At 37.2% G+C, this 22,451-nt stretch overlaps 1 protein-coding gene across 1 annotated transcript; it reads left to right on the top strand.

The window, feature by feature from the left end:
* Positions 1-2,196: 2,196 nt before the first annotated feature.
* LOC121427535 (phenylalanine--tRNA ligase beta subunit-like) lies at positions 2,197-21,337 on the top strand. The gene is made up of 15 exons (XM_041623979.1): positions 2,197-2,372; positions 4,543-4,598; positions 5,510-5,607; positions 5,969-6,098; positions 7,332-7,447; positions 7,841-7,949; positions 8,596-8,746; positions 10,213-10,345; positions 11,636-11,749; positions 13,672-13,778; positions 14,394-14,575; positions 16,464-16,556; positions 18,980-19,162; positions 19,658-19,745; positions 20,926-21,337. Exons 1-15 carry the CDS (start codon positions 2,315-2,317, stop codon positions 21,075-21,077), a joined length of 1,770 nt encoding a protein of 589 aa, XP_041479913.1. The 5' UTR covers positions 2,197-2,314; the 3' UTR covers positions 21,078-21,337.
* Positions 21,338-22,451: the final 1,114 nt, after the last annotated feature.

The following is a 22,451-nucleotide window of genomic DNA, read 5'->3' as shown; positions in this document are numbered from 1 at the left end:
TCCACTTAAAAAAACATTTCGAGACCACCTATGAAGGAAATCAATACAGAGAGAGGGAGAGAGAAAGGGAGAGGGAGAGAGAAGACTTTCTAAGGGTGGGATATCAACATAGCCCCCCCCCCTCCATATTTTGAAGTCTTGTATTTCATAAAACGGAATCGACTTTGCAAAAATTAAAGCATGTATCAATCATCACGCCTTTTTGAATGGCAGTGAAATGGAGTTTCAGTTTTGAAGAAGAAATTAAGGGGAAGAGCCTTGAAAATGTTGAGAAAAAAATGCACTTCGGTTGTTATGAGCGTAGGAGGTCCAAGTGAATAATTTGCAAGCCGACAAAAGGTGGCGCTGATCCATTTTGGATCAGTCAGTCACATCAACATTCATTTCCGCTGAATGTGTGATCATGAGGCTATAGCTTCGAGAACGGAGCTCCTCATCATTGCATCACATACGATACGCAATGAGAGAGACTAAAGGGTGTCTCACACACGCACATACACAATCATTATTTTTTAATATTTCATTATGAAATCTTATTTTCTCGAATGATGCAGAGCTGATTTTGATTCCTCGTGGAAAATGTGAAATCATCTCTTTTTCAAGATAGGGCACGTTACGTACGAAACGTAATAAGCATGATTAGGGTGTCAAAAACATGAAAAAGGGTATTTATATACTTCGCTAGGAAAACTATACGTGTTTACTGTCCAATTCGAGGGTATAAAAATATAGGACGTACTTTTTGCACAAACACTACTTATTTAGGGTCCCGGTTTAGGGTCTGATTTAGGAGAGGTGTGTGGGTATGTGGTAAATCCAGTAAAAGTAAAGGTAAAGCCGACGTCCGTTAGGTGGGTCAATTCAGGGAATACTTCCAAGTCAAAGGTACAATACTTGTTAAAGGGATGGTCCAGGCTGAAATTGTTTATAGCCTAATAAATTAAGTAGAATTCACTTAGCAAAATATCAAAAAAATTCATCAAAATCGGATAACAAATAGCAAAGTTATTGAATTTAAAATTTAGCAATATTTTGTGAAAACAGTCGTCATGAATATTCATGAGGTGGGCTGATGATGTCACATTTCCACTTGTTCTTTTGTTTATTATATGAAATTAGGTTTATTCATATAAAGGGAAACATAATTATTCACACAAGTATGAAATAATGAAAAAATAATGCTTTTATGTAATAACATAAGAAAACGGAAAGTGGAGATGACATCGTCAACCCACCTAATGAATATTCATGATGACTGTTTTCACGAAATATCGCTAAATTTTAAACTTCAATAACTTTATTATTTTGTTATCCGATTTTGATGATTATTTTGACATTTTGCTCAATGAATTCTACTCTATGTATTAAGATATAAATATTTTCAGCCCGGACCATCCCTTTCAGGGTAGGGTTTCACACGCTAATATATATATTTGTTAAGGGGTGCATTTTCAGAACATAGAAAATGCTTGTTTAGGGTGCTTTTCCAAAATGGTCACGCATGGTATTCACTCGTCGATGGAAGTGCCCCCCTGGAATCCAAATTAGTACGTAGGCCTAAAGCGCCCCTCCTTGGATTGAAATGATTAACACGATCGACCACACAAAGGTGACGCACTTTTTTTCATCTATAAAGGACCTAACAGAGATTATTTTCGATAGTTTTATTTCCCCTTCTTCCCTTTTCTTCCTCTCTTCATCCCCCCTTTTCTCCCACTTTAGGCCTATCTTGAAAAGTAACAGGGGGATTACCCGTGCCCTCAGATAGCGCCACCCACTAGCGTACCTACGGGGGGAGGGGGGGGGGGGCAGAGGGGGCAGCTGCCCCCCCGACGAGTCACAACCCATGCAAATGACATATCCCTGCCCCCCTGACGAGCTTGAAAACCTATTTTACCCCCCTGACCTTTGAATACCTAGTCCACCCCCTTTTTTTTGCTTGTCAAATTTTATTATGATACGACTGAAGACCTTTCTGTTGAAAACTGTTTTTTTTTTGCTAATCAAATTTGTCGACCGGATTTGCCCCCCCCCTGTGGAAAATCCAGGTACGCTATATATATATATTACGCGAATTTTGAATGCGTTATGGACCTTTATAATTGTATACTTGCTGTGCAACGCCTTTTAAAAAATAATTATTTTATTCAAGATTTGTCACCTCAACACTAGCATAGGTCTCTTTTTCTTCTAATGTTCTCGAAATATTCAGACAAAAGGGGATGGTTGTCCACACGTTGCATCATCTAACGTTAGAATGAACGTATCGAAATAATTGAATTTCTCTGGTATTCATTGAATATCTGCTATCGAGATGCCTACTGTTGGTGTGAAAAGGGACCTTCTCTTTGAAGTTTTAGGGAGAACTTATAGTGAGTAGAGAAATTAAAATAATAAACCACCGTGTGTCGCCAGTCGAGCGCAACGCACGCCAACGGCAGCAACGCCACGGCTTCATCATAGTAGTACTATTACTAACCCAAGGAGCTCCCGCCCGCTGCGCGGGCGGAATTAAGCCCAGGCACTGAGGCAGGGGCTTATCGTGTATTTGACCATACTCACTGAAGAAGAAGAATAGCGTGATTTATGGACTAAATATTTCTCCAAATGAATTGTGAAAACAGAAATTATGCACTTACCATGATTGTATGGATGAAAGTCTAACGAGTGGCAGTCAGTCATGGCAGTTTTCCTGAAAAAGACAGTGACATCTGACATGCATGTCTGATCTGGGCACAGACTGCACTGCACTGGAAAATAAAAAAACCGAAAAGTTCTCTCCTTCTACCCCCGTCTCGATTGGCCATTTTGTTACGATTCATATAACAAAATGGCCTATCGAGATGGGGGTAGAAGGAGATAACTTTGTTTTTGAGGTTCCAGTCTATGCCCAGATGTCAGGAAAATAAAACTGCCACTCGTTAGACCTTCATCAGTAGAGGCGCTGGTCAGAAAATTGGGATCGTCCCAGTTTACAGGGACTCTCTCAGTTTATAAGGATTTCTTCACACAAGAAATCTAGGAATTCATGTTCATTCACCTGTCAAGTGCCGACACCAATCAAGTGTGCTAGTCAATGTAAACATATCAGGTTTCATAACAAGATTATTGGAAGACGGTAAGTCATGAAAAATAGACGATGAACTGGGGGGAATTGAGGTCACTGAATCTATTTTTAGCACTCTCAATTTCCGTAATTGCTGTCTTTGTCCCGTAGGGGGAAGTTAAAAAAAAACGTCCCATAAACAAGGACAGTCTCAATTTATCAAGACATGATTTTTCTTGGTTTATGAGGATATCCTTGTTTTCTGGGACAATCCCAATTTTTGGACCAGCGCCTCTACTGTTCATCCATACATTTGTGGTAAGTGCATAATTTCTGTTTTCACAATTCATTTGGAGAAATATTTAGACCATAAATCACGCTAGTCCCATGAGTATAGTAAAATACACGGTAAGCCACTGGGAGGGAGCTCCCTGGGTTATGTTACTGTACCATATTAAGGGCACTAGTATTCAACCCGGCATAATTCAAAGATTTGGACAAATTCCCCCAAATATTTAGGAATGGGGAATTTATCTTAATTTCATACCTTTATTATTTCCAGGACCAGGGTAATCTGTTGTCGGTATTTTTTTAAATCTGTCGACCGAGTGCGCAGAGGATCAAATTATGCGGCGATGGCCTTTTGCAATTGCATAGCCTGGAGGCGTCTTGGGAGTAAAAGTCATCTACCTTACTCTACGTAGGTTTACTCCCCACTGATGCCTGGCACGGGAAGGCATAGGGCCACACGAAGGAGAGCTTTTGAAGAAAACAATGTTGTTCCAAAATACTTGATTTAACTTGCTACTGCTAGCCACATACTTATGTACATGGACAACAAGTTCAAATCCCTGCTTACGTACATTTATTTATACTTAAAAATGATAAATATTGGAAATATTACAAAAAAATATGTAAGAAGATGAGCAGATACTCACCGATGATCTTGTCGCCATTTTCCTTCTTTGTTCGTAGCTTAGTTACAAGACGCGGCAAAATCATGAGCGGTGCTAGATTAAAAAGTGCTAAAATGTCCCACTTAAACCACTGAACTGTTGTATTATTAATAGCAATAAATTCAGGGCAGTATTGCATAAATTTATTTTACAGGCTTTAAAGAAAATTACAATGTTTCAACTTACACCATGTTCCAACTAACCCCGGTCTTCCCTACTATTCGTACCATGCCAATTTCCGACTTCTTCACTGCCCGTTTTAAAGTCTTTCTTGGCTATTTAATTTCTAGGCCTAGGCGAAGGCCTACATCTTCTTAATATCATGCTTTGACTTTGTTTAATTAAGGCTCAAGATTGATAAATTTCTACTTTAATGCATTGTCTTGTGTTTATGTCCATAAACACAATCATACTATTGATTATTATGGCAGTTGAATTTACCGTCTGAAGATATTCGCCCAGCAGGTGCAATACACTGGGTGATAAACTCCCTACTTTTTATTAAAGTTCTTTCTCTTTTGATTTTCTTTAAATTCACAGCTGATGAAGAATTTGACGAGCTCTGCTTTGAATATGGCCTTGAACTTGATGAAGTGGTAATTTTTTTTTCAAATACTCTTTTATAATAATTTGATTTTGTTATTTGTGTTTTATTATTCTTAAGTTGGTCTCTATATTAAGGGAGAATGAAACATTTGGAGCAAGTGGGCTAGTGTGGAAACAAAAAAATAAGATGAAGGAAAGTTTGGGAAAGATCGGACAAATAATGAAAACATCATATGAGCAGTTAAATCACTAATGCTATGGAGATCCTCCAATAGGCAATGCGACAAAGATATTGGATGTCACATGTGAACAGATTTCCTTTTGTTGGACTATAAACTGCCCCCTAAAATGTATCTTTTTGCTCTTATGGTGATACAAACTCTTTGTCTGTAATGTATTATTTGAAAATATGTATTTGATGCTATCCTATAGAATTAATACATAAGATGTGATAAAGAGGCAATGAAAGTGATATATATACAAATGTAATGGCAAAGTTGCTCACATGTGACATCACACATCTTTGTCGCATTGCCAATAGGAAGATCTATATTATAACAATGATCTAAACTTCAAATGCTCATAACTTTCATATTATTTATTCATTTTTTTTCTCAAACTTTCGTTGATCTGTTTCTTTGATTTTTCTGTTTTTGAAAGAGCTATCTTGTTTCAAAGGTTTAATTTTCCTTTAATCTTTATCCTTTTTATCAAATATTCATAGTGGTGTTAATAAACTTGTAAACTACAGTGTAGTGTTTGAGCATTTTAGCATCCAGTGGGCTTTAGTAAAGCCTGACACTGCACCAATTCAGTTTCAACAGAAGTCATTTGTGATGCATGCTCATGTCCGAATGCTTTTGCTTACATTATGAGCACCTATCACTGATCCTCGTCCTCCTCCATCTCTTCTTCCTCCTCCTCCAACCAATTCTAATACTACAAATTATATTGTTTCCAGACCTCAGAGAAGACGATGATAGAGAAGGAACAAGGAACAGATAAAGCAGAGGGAGCTTCAGATGTTGTCATCTACAAAATTGATGTACCTGCTAACAGGTCAGAAAAACCTTAAGTATTTCTAAATCAATGAGACAATTTTTCAAGAGATTAATTTGGTCAAATGGTTGGCTCATAAGACTGCTGTATCCTTGGTAATGGGCGTGAATGAACCTCTCTTTCATACAAAATTCATTAGATTGGAGATATGAACTGATTTTAAGAAAACTTATCCCAAGGAGAGAATCAATCTTATTGGAAAGAGTAAAATACATGTATGAGGAGTAATCGAGAACAAGATTGAGCTACTGCACTTTCATTTATGTTTCATATTGGAGCTTTTTACAGGAGATATTCTTAATCTTCTTCTCTCAGATAAAGTCAGATCTTTGTTTCCTTGGTATTTATTATTTTCAAACAGATATGATTTACTTTGTCTTGAGGGCCTTTCCAGAGGATTACTTGTTTTCCTCCAAAAAATGGAAGCACCGAGATACAAGGCTATTTCACCTAAACAGGGAACTCTCCAACAAATGTTCATTAAACCAGCGGTAAGTCTTATGTTAACTTGGCTCATTACAATTCACTAATTTGATAACAGTTTGGGTTTAATTCAATTTGATTTAATTCATTTATTAATTTCATAAAATGAAAAGCAGAAACAAACAATAAAATGTGGATGGCCTTGTAAAAGCAGTGATCCTATACTGAATAGTAAATCAAGAAGCTAAAACAATCCAATCTACAGTAGGTCAATAACAAACAAACTACAAACTAGACTTGTTAGCAGGCATTTCAATGTTTTGATGATCTAGTGACACGGTAGTTGGTGTTTTCATTCTTTTTAAAGTAACTTTGGCTGGCCAATTTAACTCATTGAGTGCTTCGTGCACGCTACGTATCCTACTATAACATGCCACACTCGTGCTCGCACGCCTACTATTGATTGCTTTGTGCTTGCATTGTTTCCTACCCTCGCCTGCTTCGTGCATGACTGCGCACATTCGGAATAACAATCATTGTTACGCCGTTTTGCATTGTATTGCGCATCGCATGCACGCCGTAATTAGCACTATTGTGTGCAGTGTGAACTCTGCTTTCTGACAGATAAACTTACTCACGCGGTTTACATTCGACTTTTTCGAGTATTTCTACATTTTTTACAAGATATGGCTCCGCCTCTGATAGGAAAGAGACCTAGGTTTTTTGATCCATACAAAACACTCCACAAAATGGAACTACTTGATACAACTCATATTTTAGCGGTAAAGATAATAACCAATCCATATAATGAGGACATCATTATAAGGGGTATGACATTTCCTACAACTTTACTACACAATATTTTGTGGATAAACTAATCGTTAGAGAGTTACAAGCAATTGTAATCATGACTATTGGAAGGAGTGAATACGACTCGCGATCCAAAAATCAATGTGGCACAGGGGGGTTTTGTGGCTGGCACAGGGGATTAGCATCGGATTAGCACTGTGGCATTGGCTTAGTAGTGTGCTTGGCATGTTAAGAGTTAAAAGAAAATTTTCTTCTTGGCTGCTTCCCTTAAAATTCTTTTATGTGTCTTGTAAACTTATATCTGTGATTTTATGTATACTTTGTTCCTTGTGTATTTTATCATATGTTCATTTTATGCAGAGAAAAAACAGAATTGAATTGATTTGAATTGGATTGTTTACCCTTTGATATACCTCTCTTGTTTTCTGTTGTGCATTATGATTAGCATCCCTTTCCTTTTCATTTTGCTATCATTTAATTGCTCTTGATAGACAGCTCAAGTGAGGCCCTATGCTGTTGCAGCCATCATGAGAAATATCACCTTTGATAAAGATAAATATGATAGCTTTATCGATCTTCAAGATAAACTTCATCAGAATTTAGGAAGGTAAGTCGGAGCTCAGTAAGAGTGATGAATTTTCAAAAGCTGTAACCACAATCTAGGTAACGTCATTGGGATATGTTGATGACTTTACCCAGAATGCTACTCTTTTATGAGGACACATTACTGTATACTGTTTATGTAATATTTGATTACTGCCCCATGGGAAAGAAAAAAGAAAGGAATGGGAGAGGAAAAAAAACCAGAATCTTGATGATTAAGTGCATGAAAAATAGGAGAGTTGACTGACAAAGTTAAGGAGCTCCCCCCCCCTTTGAAAAAATCATTACCAGGCCCCTCCCTGATGAGGACTGCTCTCCCACCATTCTTATTCTCCCATATGTTTCAAATGCAAGCATATTGCTGATTCTTTTCTCCAATATCATGATTATCGTTTAGGAAAAGAAGCTTGGTTTCCATGGGAACCCATGACCTGGACACAATCCAAGGGCCGTTCTATTTCGATGCTCAACCCCCGGACCAAATCAAGTTTGTTCCTCTAAACCAGGTCAGTCTTTGAAGCAGGAGGGATATTGTGGGGATTGTTTCCCTATATCTACGTTTGGATGCATCAAACATGCATTTTAGGGAAACTTTGCCGACTAAGACGTCTTCCTTAGATATATTAGTTTTAATATGCCAGTTGCCCTGTGTTACTATGGTGGTTATAATGGACAGCAAAGTTACAAAAACAAGTTTTATGCTATTGGCTCATGATCATCCTGGCTATATAAATATATATCCCAAGAGTATCAAAGTTTTGTGACCCTGAAACTTCAATTAATTATGTATTTAGGTTTTTAATGACACAATATATATTGTCATGAATGATAAAAGAGAAACCCTAAAATTATTCCTACTTTTGCAGCAATAGAACAAATGGCATTGTACTATGCCAAGAGTTATCGTCTAATGTAGCATCTTGAAAAGTGTTGATTGAAACCCATTTTTACCCTTTTAACCATTTGACCTCTGACCTTAGCAATATGACCTCTGAGCTTCCAAGCAGGTTGAGGTGTTTACTGCTGTAGAACTGATATAAATATCAATTGACGGTATATTTTCTTTATTAAAGTAAGAAAAGCCTCTTTCTATGCCCATTTACACCCTTTGACCTCTGACCTTTACGATGTGACCTCTGACCTTTCAACCAGGTCAAGGCATTCACAGCTGTAGAGCAGATGGAGATGTATTCCTCCGACAGTCATCTACGTCACTACCTCCCTATCATCAGAGACAAGCCCGTCTATCCTATCATCAAGGATAGCAACGGTGTCGTCCTGTCCATGCCTCCAATCATAAATGGTAAGAACCTATATTCTAGAGACCCGGGCTTTGTGTTTTTTTTAAATGCAAATTCTGTGTTCTTTATTGCTGTAAATTTCACATTCCATTTACTAAACTGGGTGGTGTTTCATGAAAGTTGTCAAAACTGGCTAAATTGTCAGTGCTGATTATTTCAGTGAAATCCTTGCTTTTGATTGGCTTAGAATCTTTGGCCTTTGACTGTTACTATGGTAACTGTCGGAGAAAGACATCTTACAGTGCTGACAACTTACATGAAACGGTAACTCCATGCAGTACAAAACTTGCACCTCTATCATGTCTTTAAACCTACATTGAAACCTATGTATAGTGACCCACCCAAGGGAAACACAAAATTTGGCCTCTATAGACAGGTGGCTGCTATAGTGGGGGGTCGTGGTCTAGTGGTTATGACTTTCGTCTTTCAATCTCAGGGACGTGGGTTTGATTCCAAGCCATTGCGTGTTTTCCTTCTGCAAAAGATTTACCCACTTTGTGCTGCACTCAATCCAGGTGAGGTGAATGGGTAGGAAGAAATTCTTTGAATGTTCAAGCGCCCGATTAAGGTAGCTGTGCTAAAGCCGGGGTAATAATAACATTATCATGTGAAGCAGGGCCCGCTGGGAGAACAGTTTTCAGAACTGAAATGGCAACCCTGGATAAGATACAACATTGTTATTATTATTACTATTATTATTATTGTTGGTGTTGTAGTTGTTATTATTATTATTAATATTACCATTGTAGAGAGCTTGTTATTCACAATCCATAATGTCAAACCCCCGTTTGGAGGAAGACCGCAGTTCAGATTGCAAACTGCGGTTCTAGACCCCAATTTTCGTTTGAAAATCTCAATAACATTTTCAAGCCCCGATAAACCCTTCTTGGCCAGGTAATCCCTGTTGTCTCAATTTCACCTCCACAGGCCCGTAAATGATCGTAAGCCAAGGACGAAATGATAAACAGCTGTGTTATTACGTAAGACTTCTCTGCCTGTAGTAGGACCTTCGGAATGAAGTTATTGTATTTGATATTTAATCACGTTTTCAAAGCATATTGTATTCAGAAATCCAATGTTAGTCCATTTTCAATTTCGAACGAAGAAAATCAACCTCGAAATAAGGAAAGTAAGTAAATAAAATGACGGCATGCTTTGCAGGGACTGCGCTCGGGCTGTTGTGTTATCTTCGGACCGAGGTCAAGAAACGGGTGTTTTGATACTTAAATATTATTGCTTGCTAGGGGCAGTGGTTTTGTCGTACCATGGGCCTAATTGTGATAGGCCCATGGTCATACTTTGAGAAGAGAATTTATTGAGGGAAATTGGGGTATAGTGTTCTCAAATGGAGGTTTTCGTCATGCTATCTCCATCGGAATCTGTTACAGCGTTCACTCCAAGTATAGGCAGGTGACTGTTTTAGAGAAGTGGCCACTAACACAGATTTCATTGTATTCCCCTTGCTTAGGTGACCATTCAAAGATCAAGCTGACCACCAAAAACGTCTTCGTTGAGATCACCGGCACTGACCATAATAAAATCAAGATCACTCTTGACATCTTAGTTGCCATGTTCAGTCAGTACTGCAAGGAACCATTCATGTAAGTTTAGCAAGAGGTAATAATCATAATTTTGGAAAAGAATGTGGATTAATTACTTGGTTTACTTTCAATTGGTCTAATGTCGATTCAACCAATTACCAACTCGTCTTCTATCATTTGGTCTACCATCAGTTTGTCCACTATCAACATGGTGTGATTGCCATTTCGTCTAATTACCAGTTGGTCCAATAGCCATTTAGTCCATATACCATTTGGTCAAATTGTACTGAGTGTTAATTGGGTGAAATAAAAGGGATAATAGACTAACTGGCTATGAGACGAAATGGTCATAGACAAATTAGTGATTAGACAAAGTGATGATTGGACCAAATAGTTATTGGACAAAATGGTTGTTAGACGAAATGTTGATGGACAAAATGGCATTAGACTAAGTGGAGGTAGACCATGTGATGAGTTGATGCATTGGCAAGAGACGATTTGGCAATTTACGGATTACACTGCCCCAACCAGGATTTGAACCATTTGACCCTGGCCTGCATCACCATTGTGTTACAAACTCTGCGATTCGGACTCCAGTCAATGCAATGTCACATTTTTACATTAGCCCATCTCTTTTGTCAGCGAGTAGGATACTTCCATACAAATTCATTCCTTGCCCAAAGGACCATCTTACCTGCCAAGCGTTCCTATAACATAAGAATATTCCTATTTTGGGAAAAATGATATTGCCATTAACATTTTCTGTAGTAATTTGTTCCTATTTCTTGCCTGGACTACTATTGAGATAGGTTAATGATTATAGAAGATCTGATTATTGTAGCAGTGTTTAGAATATTTTGGTGGTGGCATTAATCATTGATGTTTTTGCCAGGATTTGATTTATACATGTAGCATTGTAGTAAAAATGTCTATATATTCAGGTCAGATGGGGGACTACCATTAACTGCATTGATAGACAAGTACAACAGAATGTTCCTCTAATTAATTGTTGACAAACATTTACAGAAAATGAGAAGATACCATTAATTATCATTTTTTTATTAACTGGATGATATTATTATTATTTATTACTTCATTTGGTAAACAAGACATTTATATACAATGTTACAGAGGAAAAAGTAGGAACAACAATTATTTTTTTGAATAATTTGTAAAACCAACCTAAATGCTGGGAAAAGAAAAAAGATATGAACGTTTGGTCATCTTTTCCATGTCACTAATACAAGTTAACTATATAAATTAATAAATTAAAAGTCACTAATCAAGTACCCTGAAATGTGTTGCCAATTTAAGATCAAATACTAATTACTGATTTCTCTGTTTGTTCAGTATGGAATCTGTGGAGGTGATCAAACCCGATGGTACCAAGGATCTGTTCCCAGAGCTGAAGTATAGGACAGAGAATGTTCCTGTAGAACTCATCAACAAAAGAGTTGGAATTAGGTATTTATCGCAAAAGTGTGATGTTACTTGAGGTGTGTTCAGTGTCGATTTTCAAATTTAAACAGCAACATGAATCATGATTCAAAACGCAATTAGAATGCACAAAACAAACATGATGTGCGTGCACCGTTCACGGTCCAAAATTTAAAGCTAATTATACTTCCATCATCTATTCCTGCTCTCAGCTTACTGCGTAGTTTGACCCATCATAAGAAAGGTCAACTCTGGTGCATAGTTTTCATAATAACGTTTAAGATTCAGTGTTATAAACCTTGATTTTGTTCATTGTCATATTTTGTTGGATTCGTGATGCAGAACGTCTTTTAAATCACACCTTTTTGGTGTTCATGATTTTCCTATGAATCAAGATCGGAAAGATGTTTAAGGCCTGGTCACACCGCGCAAGCGTTGTTGGAGCGGTAGGGAGAGAGGGTCGAATTTCGCTCACAAAATTGGGGAAAAAATCGGGAAAAAAAACAATCAAAATCGAAAATGGTGAACGGAAGCGAGCGGTGATGATTTTTTTCTCTCCGCTCCACGATCGCTCCAACAACGCTCGGGCGGTGTGACCTGTCCTTTAGATTTACGACTATGAATGGGGGACATTGTTTCCTTTCTGTGTTTTGTAACTGCATTTTAAACATCCATAGGATCCTGTAATACAAAACTTAATGCTTTATTAGTAGTGTGGATTTTTTTGCTTGATTGCATTAATCATTATGTGCAATCAATCGTATGATCAATTGCAAAGCTCTGTGCTATCGGCCCCAGATCCAATGACTAATGCATTAGAAATATGGCTCAGTTGACCCAAATTTTTGACAGTGGCACTTTTTGTATGGCAACATAATAATGGCAACCAATGGAGGGATTGGAATATTCTAAAAACAATTTGTGATTTCAGATATAGATATCGTTGTCCCAAACAATTGTATATTTATCATGGATCAGCAGTATACCATTAATGCACATTTATGAGTGTGTTATGAAGATGCAGCACACTCGAGGGTATTTACAATTATGCGAAAGCAAGAGGCGCTTGCGCCGAGTGCTTTGCATAATATTTTGAATGCCCGAGAGTTGCTCGCATCGTCACTAACATCACGAATCTTAAAATGTGCATTAATTGTTTTATAAAACGGGTCGGCAAAAAGAATTTTTCATGGAAATCTTGTTCAAATCCCTCCAACTTGTGTACGATCGCACAGACGAAGAGATCACAAGACTAGCAATTATGACATATCACAGGCGTATCTACTATGCGCGCCTAAGTAAGCACATCAAAATCCTAGCCAGCCTCTTTTACTGAACGCGTATCAGTTTTTACGTGCTATTGGAACTAATGCTGCACAAAAATTACATAGTGCTGCACAAAAAATGCACAGTGCTGCACGAAAAATGCACGACTGGAAGGTTGCGCATAATTAAAGCATGAACACGTGACTTGAATACGCACTCACCATTGGCTACATCCTTGAACCTGTTTTATAATAAATTTTAATATAATGAAAAGATGGGCAATGTGAGACTTGACAGCCCTGTGTATTGCAATGCATCCATGAATTTACTGTACAAATACTGGTAGGCACACACTTCTTTATTGCCTTACAAGATAATGACAATGGAGAAGCTGAGTGTCAAATAGGCTGAAATGATTTCACAATAATTGATGTTACATTGAATGTATATGCAGATGATGAAATAGTATTGTTCACAAGTTCTTAGCCTTGTGGAACACCAGTCTGATGTTTCCCCTCAAAGTTGTTAAAGAGAATGAACATCATGCTTTTTAGGTATTATAAATTTACTTGAATACTTTGACGATAGACAATTATTTGTTTATATTTATGAATTTTGGTTGGAGTGTTAATCTTTCATTTAATACGATTTATTTATCTAATTTTTTTGTATGATGTTTTCAGTGAGTCTGCTGATAGAATAGCAAACCTACTTACCAAGATGTGTCTTCCCAGTAAAGTCATTGAAGGAGGCAAGAAGCTGTCGGTGGAAGTTCCTCCAACGCGATCAGATATCCTTTGTTTTTTATTGCTTTTGTGACTATTATTGTTTTCTTCAAAAATGTGCCACTTTCATTGAAATACTGTGTCATCCAAATTGCTGCACTAGATCTGTCTATGCCAAGAAAGGTAGAGATAATTGTGTGATTGCTCTCCTCCATAATTTATGTCTATTAGCCCTCAAATTACGCTAAAGCAATTTACAATGTTGGCATCCCAGAGTTTCATGTTCTATGAACGTTTACCTGAAGATCTTACTGTATACAAGAGAAATAACCATTCACAAGATTGACGTCAACCTAAAGGGTAACGTTAAAAAACACTTTTTGCAATCAGTAGCAAATTACTTAATTTAACTTGACAAATCAACTTTTACAATCGCAAATTGATGTTTTCCTTTTGTTTGAAGCAGACCAACAATGATTTGCACTTTTGAAATTGATCGCAAAACTTACTATTTTCTGGACCTAAGTATGACTATCAATTGATCACAATTTTTATTAATTCTTGCAATGCCGTCTAAGTTTACTGATTCTGATTTAATGTTTGTTAATTCTGTAACGCAAGATCATTTGTAAACCACACCCCATATCTGTTGAATCCTTGACCTTGTGTTGACCTTGCACATGTCATTCATGCCTGCGACATCATTGAAGATGTTGCCATCGCCCACGGATACAACAACATCACTAAGACGATACCCCAAACAAACACGATCGCTGAACAGTTCCCCATCAACAAGCTCACCGATCTCCTGAGGTTGGACATCTCGGCCGCAGGTTTCACGGAGGTCCTGACCTTTGCATTGGTAAGTTTGACATCTGGAACCTGTCTTTACAAAGAAGTGACATTAATCCAGTCACCATCAATGTCGTAATTTTTCTTCAGGAAATTTGCACAAACTCCTTTCTAAACAAAGAGAAGCACACTGAATTGTCAAGAAAATGATAATAATAATAATACCAACATGCTTATATAGCGCATATCACTGCCAAATGCGTCCCTATGCGTTCCATTGGATATTATTACCCTGGCTTTAGCCCCGCAGCCTTTTACAGTGCGGTGGCATTTCAAGGAATAAATTCCTGCCAGGTACCCACTTACCTCACCTGGGTCGAGTGCAGCACAACGTGGACGAATTTCTTGCTGAAGGAAATTACGCCATGGCTTGGATTCGAACCCACGACCCTCTGTTTCAAAGTCCAAAGACTAATCCACTGGGCCACAACGCTCCACAATGATGAATGATGAATTTTGGATTTACATCATATCTAGAAAATATTTTGAACAAGCATGCATTTTAGATATTGCTGGATGTACATAGTTGTGGTTGATCGGATCAATCATAACTCTGGGGTCTGTTTCATGAACATGTACGCCTGTGCTAACTTTGCCATTATTGTAACTACCATGGCAACCTTGATTGTGATTGGCTGCTGAACCCTGTTACCATGGTAGTTGCAGTAATTGCAAAGTCACCATGGTTGAATAGGCCCCTCACCTTGAATATAAATGCCACCCATGGTAACCATCTCAAAACCGTTTCAAACAGAATCCAATGAAGTGACAATCCAATTGTGTGTGTGTAGATTAGATTTATGCCTTTGGCATGATACATGTAATTTTGGTTAAAAATATTCCGCAGAAATTAGCTAAAGAAGCATGGCATTTCTTGCAGTGACAGTTTTTTTTTTGGGGGGGGGGTTCAAGCCATGAGATTACACTTTATTTCCACTTTATTTCGTGATATCAATCATGAAAAGAATTCTAAAAGAATACAACGAAATGAGTTTTAAGCAAAACCAGTTAAAGGACAGTCCACCCCAACAAAAACTTGATTTGAATAAAAAGAGAAAAATCCAACAAGCATAACACTGAAAATTTCATCAAAATCGGATGTAAACTAAGAAAGTTATAGCATTATAAAGTTTTGCTTCATTTCACAAAACAGTTATATGCACATCTCTGTCGGTATGCAAATGAGGAACTGATGACATCACTCACTATTTCTTTTGTATTTTATTATATGAAATATGAAATATTTGATTTTCTTGTCATTGTCATATGAAATGAAGTTTCATTCCTCTTTGAACTCGTGAAATTTCATTATTTTAACATTTTGTGCTTCAGGCAAGGAGGTCCTAATCGTCAAATTCTTAAAAATTGAAATATTGTATAATTCAAACAATAAAAAACAAAAGAAATAGTGAGTGAGTGACATCATCAACTCTCTCATTTGGATGTAAACTGGCTTGTTCATATAACTATTTTGTTGAAAATAAGCGAAACTTTGAAGTGTCATAACTTTCTTATTTTATATCCAATTTTTATGAAATTTTCAGCATTGTGCTTATGTGATTTTTCTCTATTGAGTCAAATCAAAATTTTTCTGAAGTGGACTTGACCTTTAAGTATTCTGTTGGTTGACATGTCTTTTTTTTCAAGCAATATAAAATAAGTGCATTATTATCTGTGTTGGGGATTTTCAGTATGCTATGGTCTCATCTAGAATCTATCATTTCACAGAATTTGGTTCATGTAAATTATTCAATAACCTACTAGAATTATATTTATTTATGTGCAAATAATTGACCATGATTTAAAACCTTTAAAAAAAATATGTGCTTACTGCTTTCACTTGAGTTGAACTGTAACTGTTTGGGGTATTAATCTTATTCATTGATGTTTCATTACAGTGCTCAAGGGATGATATTGCGGATAAAGTTCAGGTTGATCTTGCCAAGACCAAGGCTGTTCACATCTCAAATCCAAAGACAGCTGAATTTCAGGTAGGAGAGAAGGAAGCCCCTCATCTTAATTTTCTGGGGGCCGTTTCATAAAGCTGTTCGTAAGTTAAGAGTAGGCTGCACATTCAGACCCCTAAACTGAAGTGAAGGGTTTGCAGAGCACAGTAGATAATGATAATGGTAGTGGTACCATTGCTGCTGCTGCTGATGATGATGATGTGATGATGATTATGGTGATGAGGATGATGATGATGATAGTGTTGATGATGATGGTGATGGTGATAGTAATGACATGATGTTGTTGTTGAACCTCATGATAGTGATTATACAGTGCGTCCCAGAAAAAACGAAACCGAGATTTAGCGATCATTTATCATTACTTAATCATAAATAAAATAGACAAATGACCTACCAATTTAAAGCTTAGAATCTCCTCTTTCATCTGATATTACTTAGATTATTTCTCATTCACGCATGAGTGAGCAAATGCAATTTGAAGAAAGGATATCAAAAAGTCATTTGGCGGGGGGTATCTGGGTTTCAAAAGAAAACCACATTTTTGAAAAGTTCAATATCTGCTCTTTAATTTGGTACCAAAATTACAGAAAATGGTCAAGAAATAAAAAAGTTCTGGACATTTGAAATAAGGCTTGTATTTCCATAATTTCATGAGATAAACGTGTTTTCACCGGTTTCCCACAGAAGCTTTCGCATGGTGAACAAAAGATTTAATGCATGGCTGATCGTCAACAAAACAGAGTGTCGAGAGAGTTTGAAAGCCAGCCTGGAGAACCTCTTCATTTTATGAAATTATTGAAATTCAAGCCTTATTTCAAATGACCAGAACTTTGTTATTTCGCGACCATTTTCTGTAATTTAGGTATCAAATTAAAGAGGAGATATTGAACTTTTCAAAAATGTGGTTTTCTTTTTGAAACCCAGATACCCCCCGCCAAATGAGTTTTTGATATCCTTTCTTCAAATTGCATTTGCTCACTCATGCGTGAATGAGAAATAATCTAAGTAATATCAGATGAAAGAGGAGATTCTAAGCTTTAACCCTAAAAAGACTGGGGGGCTGATTCAGCCCCCCACTCGACATTTTTCGCGATAAATCTGCCGCGCAAAATTTTATGACCGCGTCGCTCACTGACTTTTTACTTTCAAGTCTCGCGCAACTTTTGAGACCCAAATTGTGACCCCCGGGTACGCGGTTCCGAAATTACCCAACATTTCGTAAGTGCATGCAGACCCAAAATTACTCAAAAACGTGAATTTGTGTACAAATCCAATGCAAATAGTGTTTTTAGCCAAAATTCATAAATGTATCATTATTTTTCCTTTTACTGCTTAAAATCAATTAATTTTATCTTTTTTATGGTCAAAATAAAGTCCCCGACAATTTCCATTGAAAAAACAATAAAAAACAAAAAGTCGAAAAACAAAGAAATGCATAAGAAATTTAAAAAAACAATAGAATACATAAGAAAATAAATGTGATGTTGAAATTTTTTAAAAATAAATTTGATCAGATGCCTATATAGAGTATGTGAAACAAAAATTAGCATTTCAGGGGCATTATTTTATTAATTAGAGCAAACTTATGATTTTACGCATAAATTAGCATAATTAATGAGACATGAGATTTTTTGCAGAATTTGATGTCATAGTTTTGTAGATAATGCCATGGTTAATGCGTGTGCCAATTTTCGTCGCGATCGCGCGATCGACGGCCGAGATCATAAGGGGGGCTGAATCAGCCCCCCCCCCCACCCCCAGTCTTCTTAGGCGTCGAAATAGCCCAGTCTATTTAGGGTTAAATTGGTAGGTCATTTGTCTATTTTATTTATGATTAAGTAATGATAAATGATCGCTAAATCTCAGTTTCGTTTTTTCTGGGACGCACTGTATAGTGGAAAATGATGATGCAGTTGAAGTTTGATAACATTTTATATAAAAGAAACTTTCATATATTCTAGGTCTTGTCTTTACAAAGAGTTGTGATTGATGTGATCAAATTTGACTATGGAAATCCATTGATGTCGTAATGTTTCAGACAGGAAATTTTCACAATGTCCCTCTCGAAACGACAAGACACACACTGAATTCACAAGACATTGATTTATGCATGACTACGCATCATGTCCAGAAAACATTACAAATAGACATGCATTTCAGATGTTGGGGTTGCTTGCTTTCCATAGTTGTGGTTGATTGGATCAATCGTAACTCTTTGTAAGACGGGGCCCTGGTCTACTGGGGTCTGTTGCAGAAAGAGTTGCGTTTAAACGCAAGTCAAAAAATCAATCGCAAGTCCAAACTGCGCGATGTTGATTGGTTGAAAATCGAGTTGCTCGTGATTTTTAGAGTTGCGTTTGATTGCAACTCTTTCTGCAATGAGCCCCTGGAGCCATTACTTCAATCTCACCATCCTTAATCGCCATCTTCCTCCTTTCTTGCTGAAGGTCGCAAGGACAGCTCTCCTACCTGGAGTCTTAAAGACCATCTCCTGCAACCGAAAGATGCCGCTTCCTATCAAAGTCTTCGAGATCTCAGACGTCGTTCTTCAGAATCCAGAGAAAGACGTTGGTGCGGAGAACAGGAGACATTTCTGCGCTGTTCACTATAACAAATCACCTGGATTCGAGGTTAGATAGCCTCCAGTCGTAATCACAAGAAATCTTAAGTTTTTTTTCAGAAAAGATAATTGCATGTGTCAAATGATTCTGCTCGAAAAAGATAAATTGCTCAGTAATATGTCCTTTTACCTTTACAATGCATTTTAGGAAGGAAGAAGCTTGTCATTGGAACACACTGATAATCAACAATCGAACCAATTTGCAAAAAGTTTGTCATTCTAAGGTTTTGTTCATATAAAAGAATATCATGTGCCAAGTAAACTGTGCTAGGAAATGAATAATGAATAATGAATAATTGTTCAGTAATAAATATTTTTAACCATTACACAAGCAGCATGATCAATGAAGCACTATGATAACCATTGATCAAAATAATCTTTAAAAGTATTTTGTGTATAATTCTAAGGTTTTATTAATGAAAAAGTATTTTGTGCCAAATGAATAAGAATTCAGATTCTAAATCACCAAGCACTGATTATTGTTTGTATGGTTTCTGTTGACCAGGTTATACACGGCTTGTTGGACAGGACGATGCAACTCTTACAAGTTCCCTTCTCAAAAGAAAATGGCTACCATTTGAAGTCTGCGGAGAGTAAGTATATCAAGTGTACCTTTGTCTCTTTTTTTTGTCTTGCCCACCAGAAGTGAAGGGGAGACTTAGGAATCCAAATGTCGTCCGTCCATCGTCCCTCCGTCAAAAATCTAATGACACATAACTCCACAACCGGAAGTCGCCTTTCAACTAAACTTGGATGGTAGATGGACTTGGGGGACCTGCATGTTATGCTGCAGTCAGAGGTCACATGATAAGTTCAAAGGTTGCTTTTAGGTCAACATTAAAGGGAAATCCAACCCAAATTAAAACTTGTTTTTATAAGAAAAAGAAAAATCAGACAAGTTGAAAGGTGAAAGTTTGAACAATATTGGACAAACAACAAGAAAGAATTTTTAAAAGTCGTATATATTGTTAATCACTATACCCATGGAGACTTCAAATTTGCCACATATGAGATGTCATAGTGGTGTATGGCAAGGACTACTCTTCCATGTACTCCAATACATATTATGGCTAAAATGTCATTTTCCCCAAAAGTTTTATTTCAAATTATATTTTTGTTTCATGAGGACATACTTGGGTTATTTTTAGATTACTGCCCCAGGGGAATGGGTACTTATGAGAAAACCACAAATCCCTGATAATAAGTTACATGGCCTATGGGAAAGTTGTCTTTGCCATAATTTACCAGTTGCAAATTTGAAATCTACATAGTATTAGTGATCTCAATTTTAAAGCAGCTATAACTTTCTTATTGCTTTTCCGATTTCTTTCAAACTTTCACCATTCTGTTTAATTTATTTGTCTCCTTCCCAACACAACATTCTATGGCCAAGGCTGGATTCCCCTTTAAAGTTTACATGCAAGACTCTCTTATGACACCTAACTCTGCAACCGTTAGTCACTTTTCAACCAAACGGGGGACCTACATGTTATGCTGCAGTCGGAGGTAACATGGTAAGGTCAAAGGTCATTTCAAGTCGACATTAAATTTTACATGCAAGGCTCTTTTGACAAGTGTTATTCCATCCCAGTCATTTCACAATGAAGTTTCGATACAATTCTGTTGCGTGCCCTCGTAAATCACGTTATTTCTGTTTATTTTCATTAGTGGGCGAGACCCAAAATTGCTTTTGCCTTGTTCTCTTTCTCTCTCTCTTTATCTTTTTGTATTTCTTACTATCTCTTTCTGTCTCTCTACCCCCCCTCCTTACAGATCCAACCTATTTCTCTGGTCGCTGTGCTGAGGTCATTGTCAGGGGCAAGTCCATCGGCTACGTGGGCGTCCTCCATCCCAACGTTGTCAGCAAGTTTGAATTGACCAATCCCTGTGCGGCGCTGGAGATATTCATTGAACCATTCCTTTGATGATATTTATTCTCTGTGCAAGCAGATTAGGGTAGTGAATGCAATAGAGACAATATGAATAGGTAGTTTTCACATTACTACAGGGAAACTCTCTACAACACATCGATTCCTTTATAAACGCAATTTAGATCACAATGGGGAGCTGAGAGGCTTTTGTCAAAAGTTGTTGGACTGGGACAGCAGATTATCCGAAAATTTGCACCGCACGAACAATTGCTAATATGTTGTTGTCCAGATTCAAGAGATTCCGATGCTCTCCCGGTCCACCAACTTTCGACAAAAGCCTCTCGACTCTCCATTGTGATTTGACTTGCATTTTCAAAGGAATTGGTGCGTTGTAGAGTTTCCCCGCAGAAAATACGAAGAGTCCACATTAAGTTACCATGGGAACAGTGCCTCTCAGCCAATCAGAATCAAGGAAAGATGTCAGATCTGACAACTTGTCGCATGAAAATATTGATGAAACGCTCCCCTGGAGTCCAACAGGGACTGTATCATGGTCTAAAGCCACTTGGTCTGTTACCAGTTGGGCTAATTTCCAGAGCATCTAAAATGCCTACTGGCTAAACTCTATTGGTCCAACAATTTGGGCTATCTATTATATTGTACAACAGGACATTGCGCAAATTTCCTTCAGAGAAAATGATGACATTGATGGATTTCCATAAAGTTGAGGTTGATTGGATCAATTTTATAATCTTTGTAAGATGGGACCCTGGTTTGACTTCAGTTTTACAAATTTTCCTTTATAGTTGAGAGTAGAGGTTAATTTAAAGATATAATATGAATTCAGGCAGGCAGAACAAGATACAATCAGATATCAGGAATTCATTTCTGATATTCTGATAATGGGTACCTGGTAGGAAGAAATTCCTTAAATGCTCGATCAGGGTAGCTGTGCTAAAGCCGGGGTAATAGTATGCAGCGCTTAGAAACATTTGTATCAAGTGCTATATAAATGTTGCATATTATTATTATTATTACTCTATATGTCACATCAGTCTTTATTTTGTATTCCAACTGTAATCTGTGCCTTTTTGCATAAAGTTTTCAAATAGTGATAATTCCACTGTGAATGGTTATTACAAGGTAACGAGGATAAACGGCCAATCTGTGTTTCAGTGGACGTTATGGCAAATGAAATTTATGATGGTGGTCCCATAGGACGTAAGACATTTGAGTTAGATTTAAAATGAATTTCTTTTTATTTCCTAAAATCTTTTAGTTGATGATGTTCCTTATATTATTATGAGTAAGTATACCAAATATCTCATTAAGATTTTAAAGAAATATAGGATTTTCATGGAAACAACCTTTGGCGGTCTTTTTCAGATTGAACCCGAAAAATGGTACCCCATGTCTGCGCACCCATTC

This window comes from Lytechinus variegatus, chromosome 14 (genome assembly GCF_018143015.1).
Source record: "Lytechinus variegatus isolate NC3 chromosome 14, Lvar_3.0, whole genome shotgun sequence".
Taxonomy (NCBI): domain Eukaryota; kingdom Metazoa; phylum Echinodermata; class Echinoidea; order Temnopleuroida; family Toxopneustidae; genus Lytechinus; species Lytechinus variegatus.
Note: the sequence above shows the minus strand (reverse complement) of the source record. Positions and strands in the feature narration are given on the sequence as shown.

What these genes read in the sequence shown, in the direction of transcription:
- LOC121427535 (XM_041623979.1), top strand. Translation starts at nt 2,315, where the DNA reads ATGCCTACTGTTGGTGTGAAAAGGGACCTTCTCTTTGAAGTTTTAGGG. An exon ending in CTTCATCAGAATTTAGGAAG is followed by an intron (nt 7,448 to 7,840) that starts GTAAGTCGGAGC and finishes ATTATCGTTTAG; the next exon opens with GAAAAGAAGCTTGGTTTCCA. An exon ending in CCATTTGAAGTCTGCGGAGA is followed by an intron (nt 19,746 to 20,925) that starts GTAAGTATATCA and finishes CCCTCCTTACAG; the next exon opens with ATCCAACCTATTTCTCTGGT.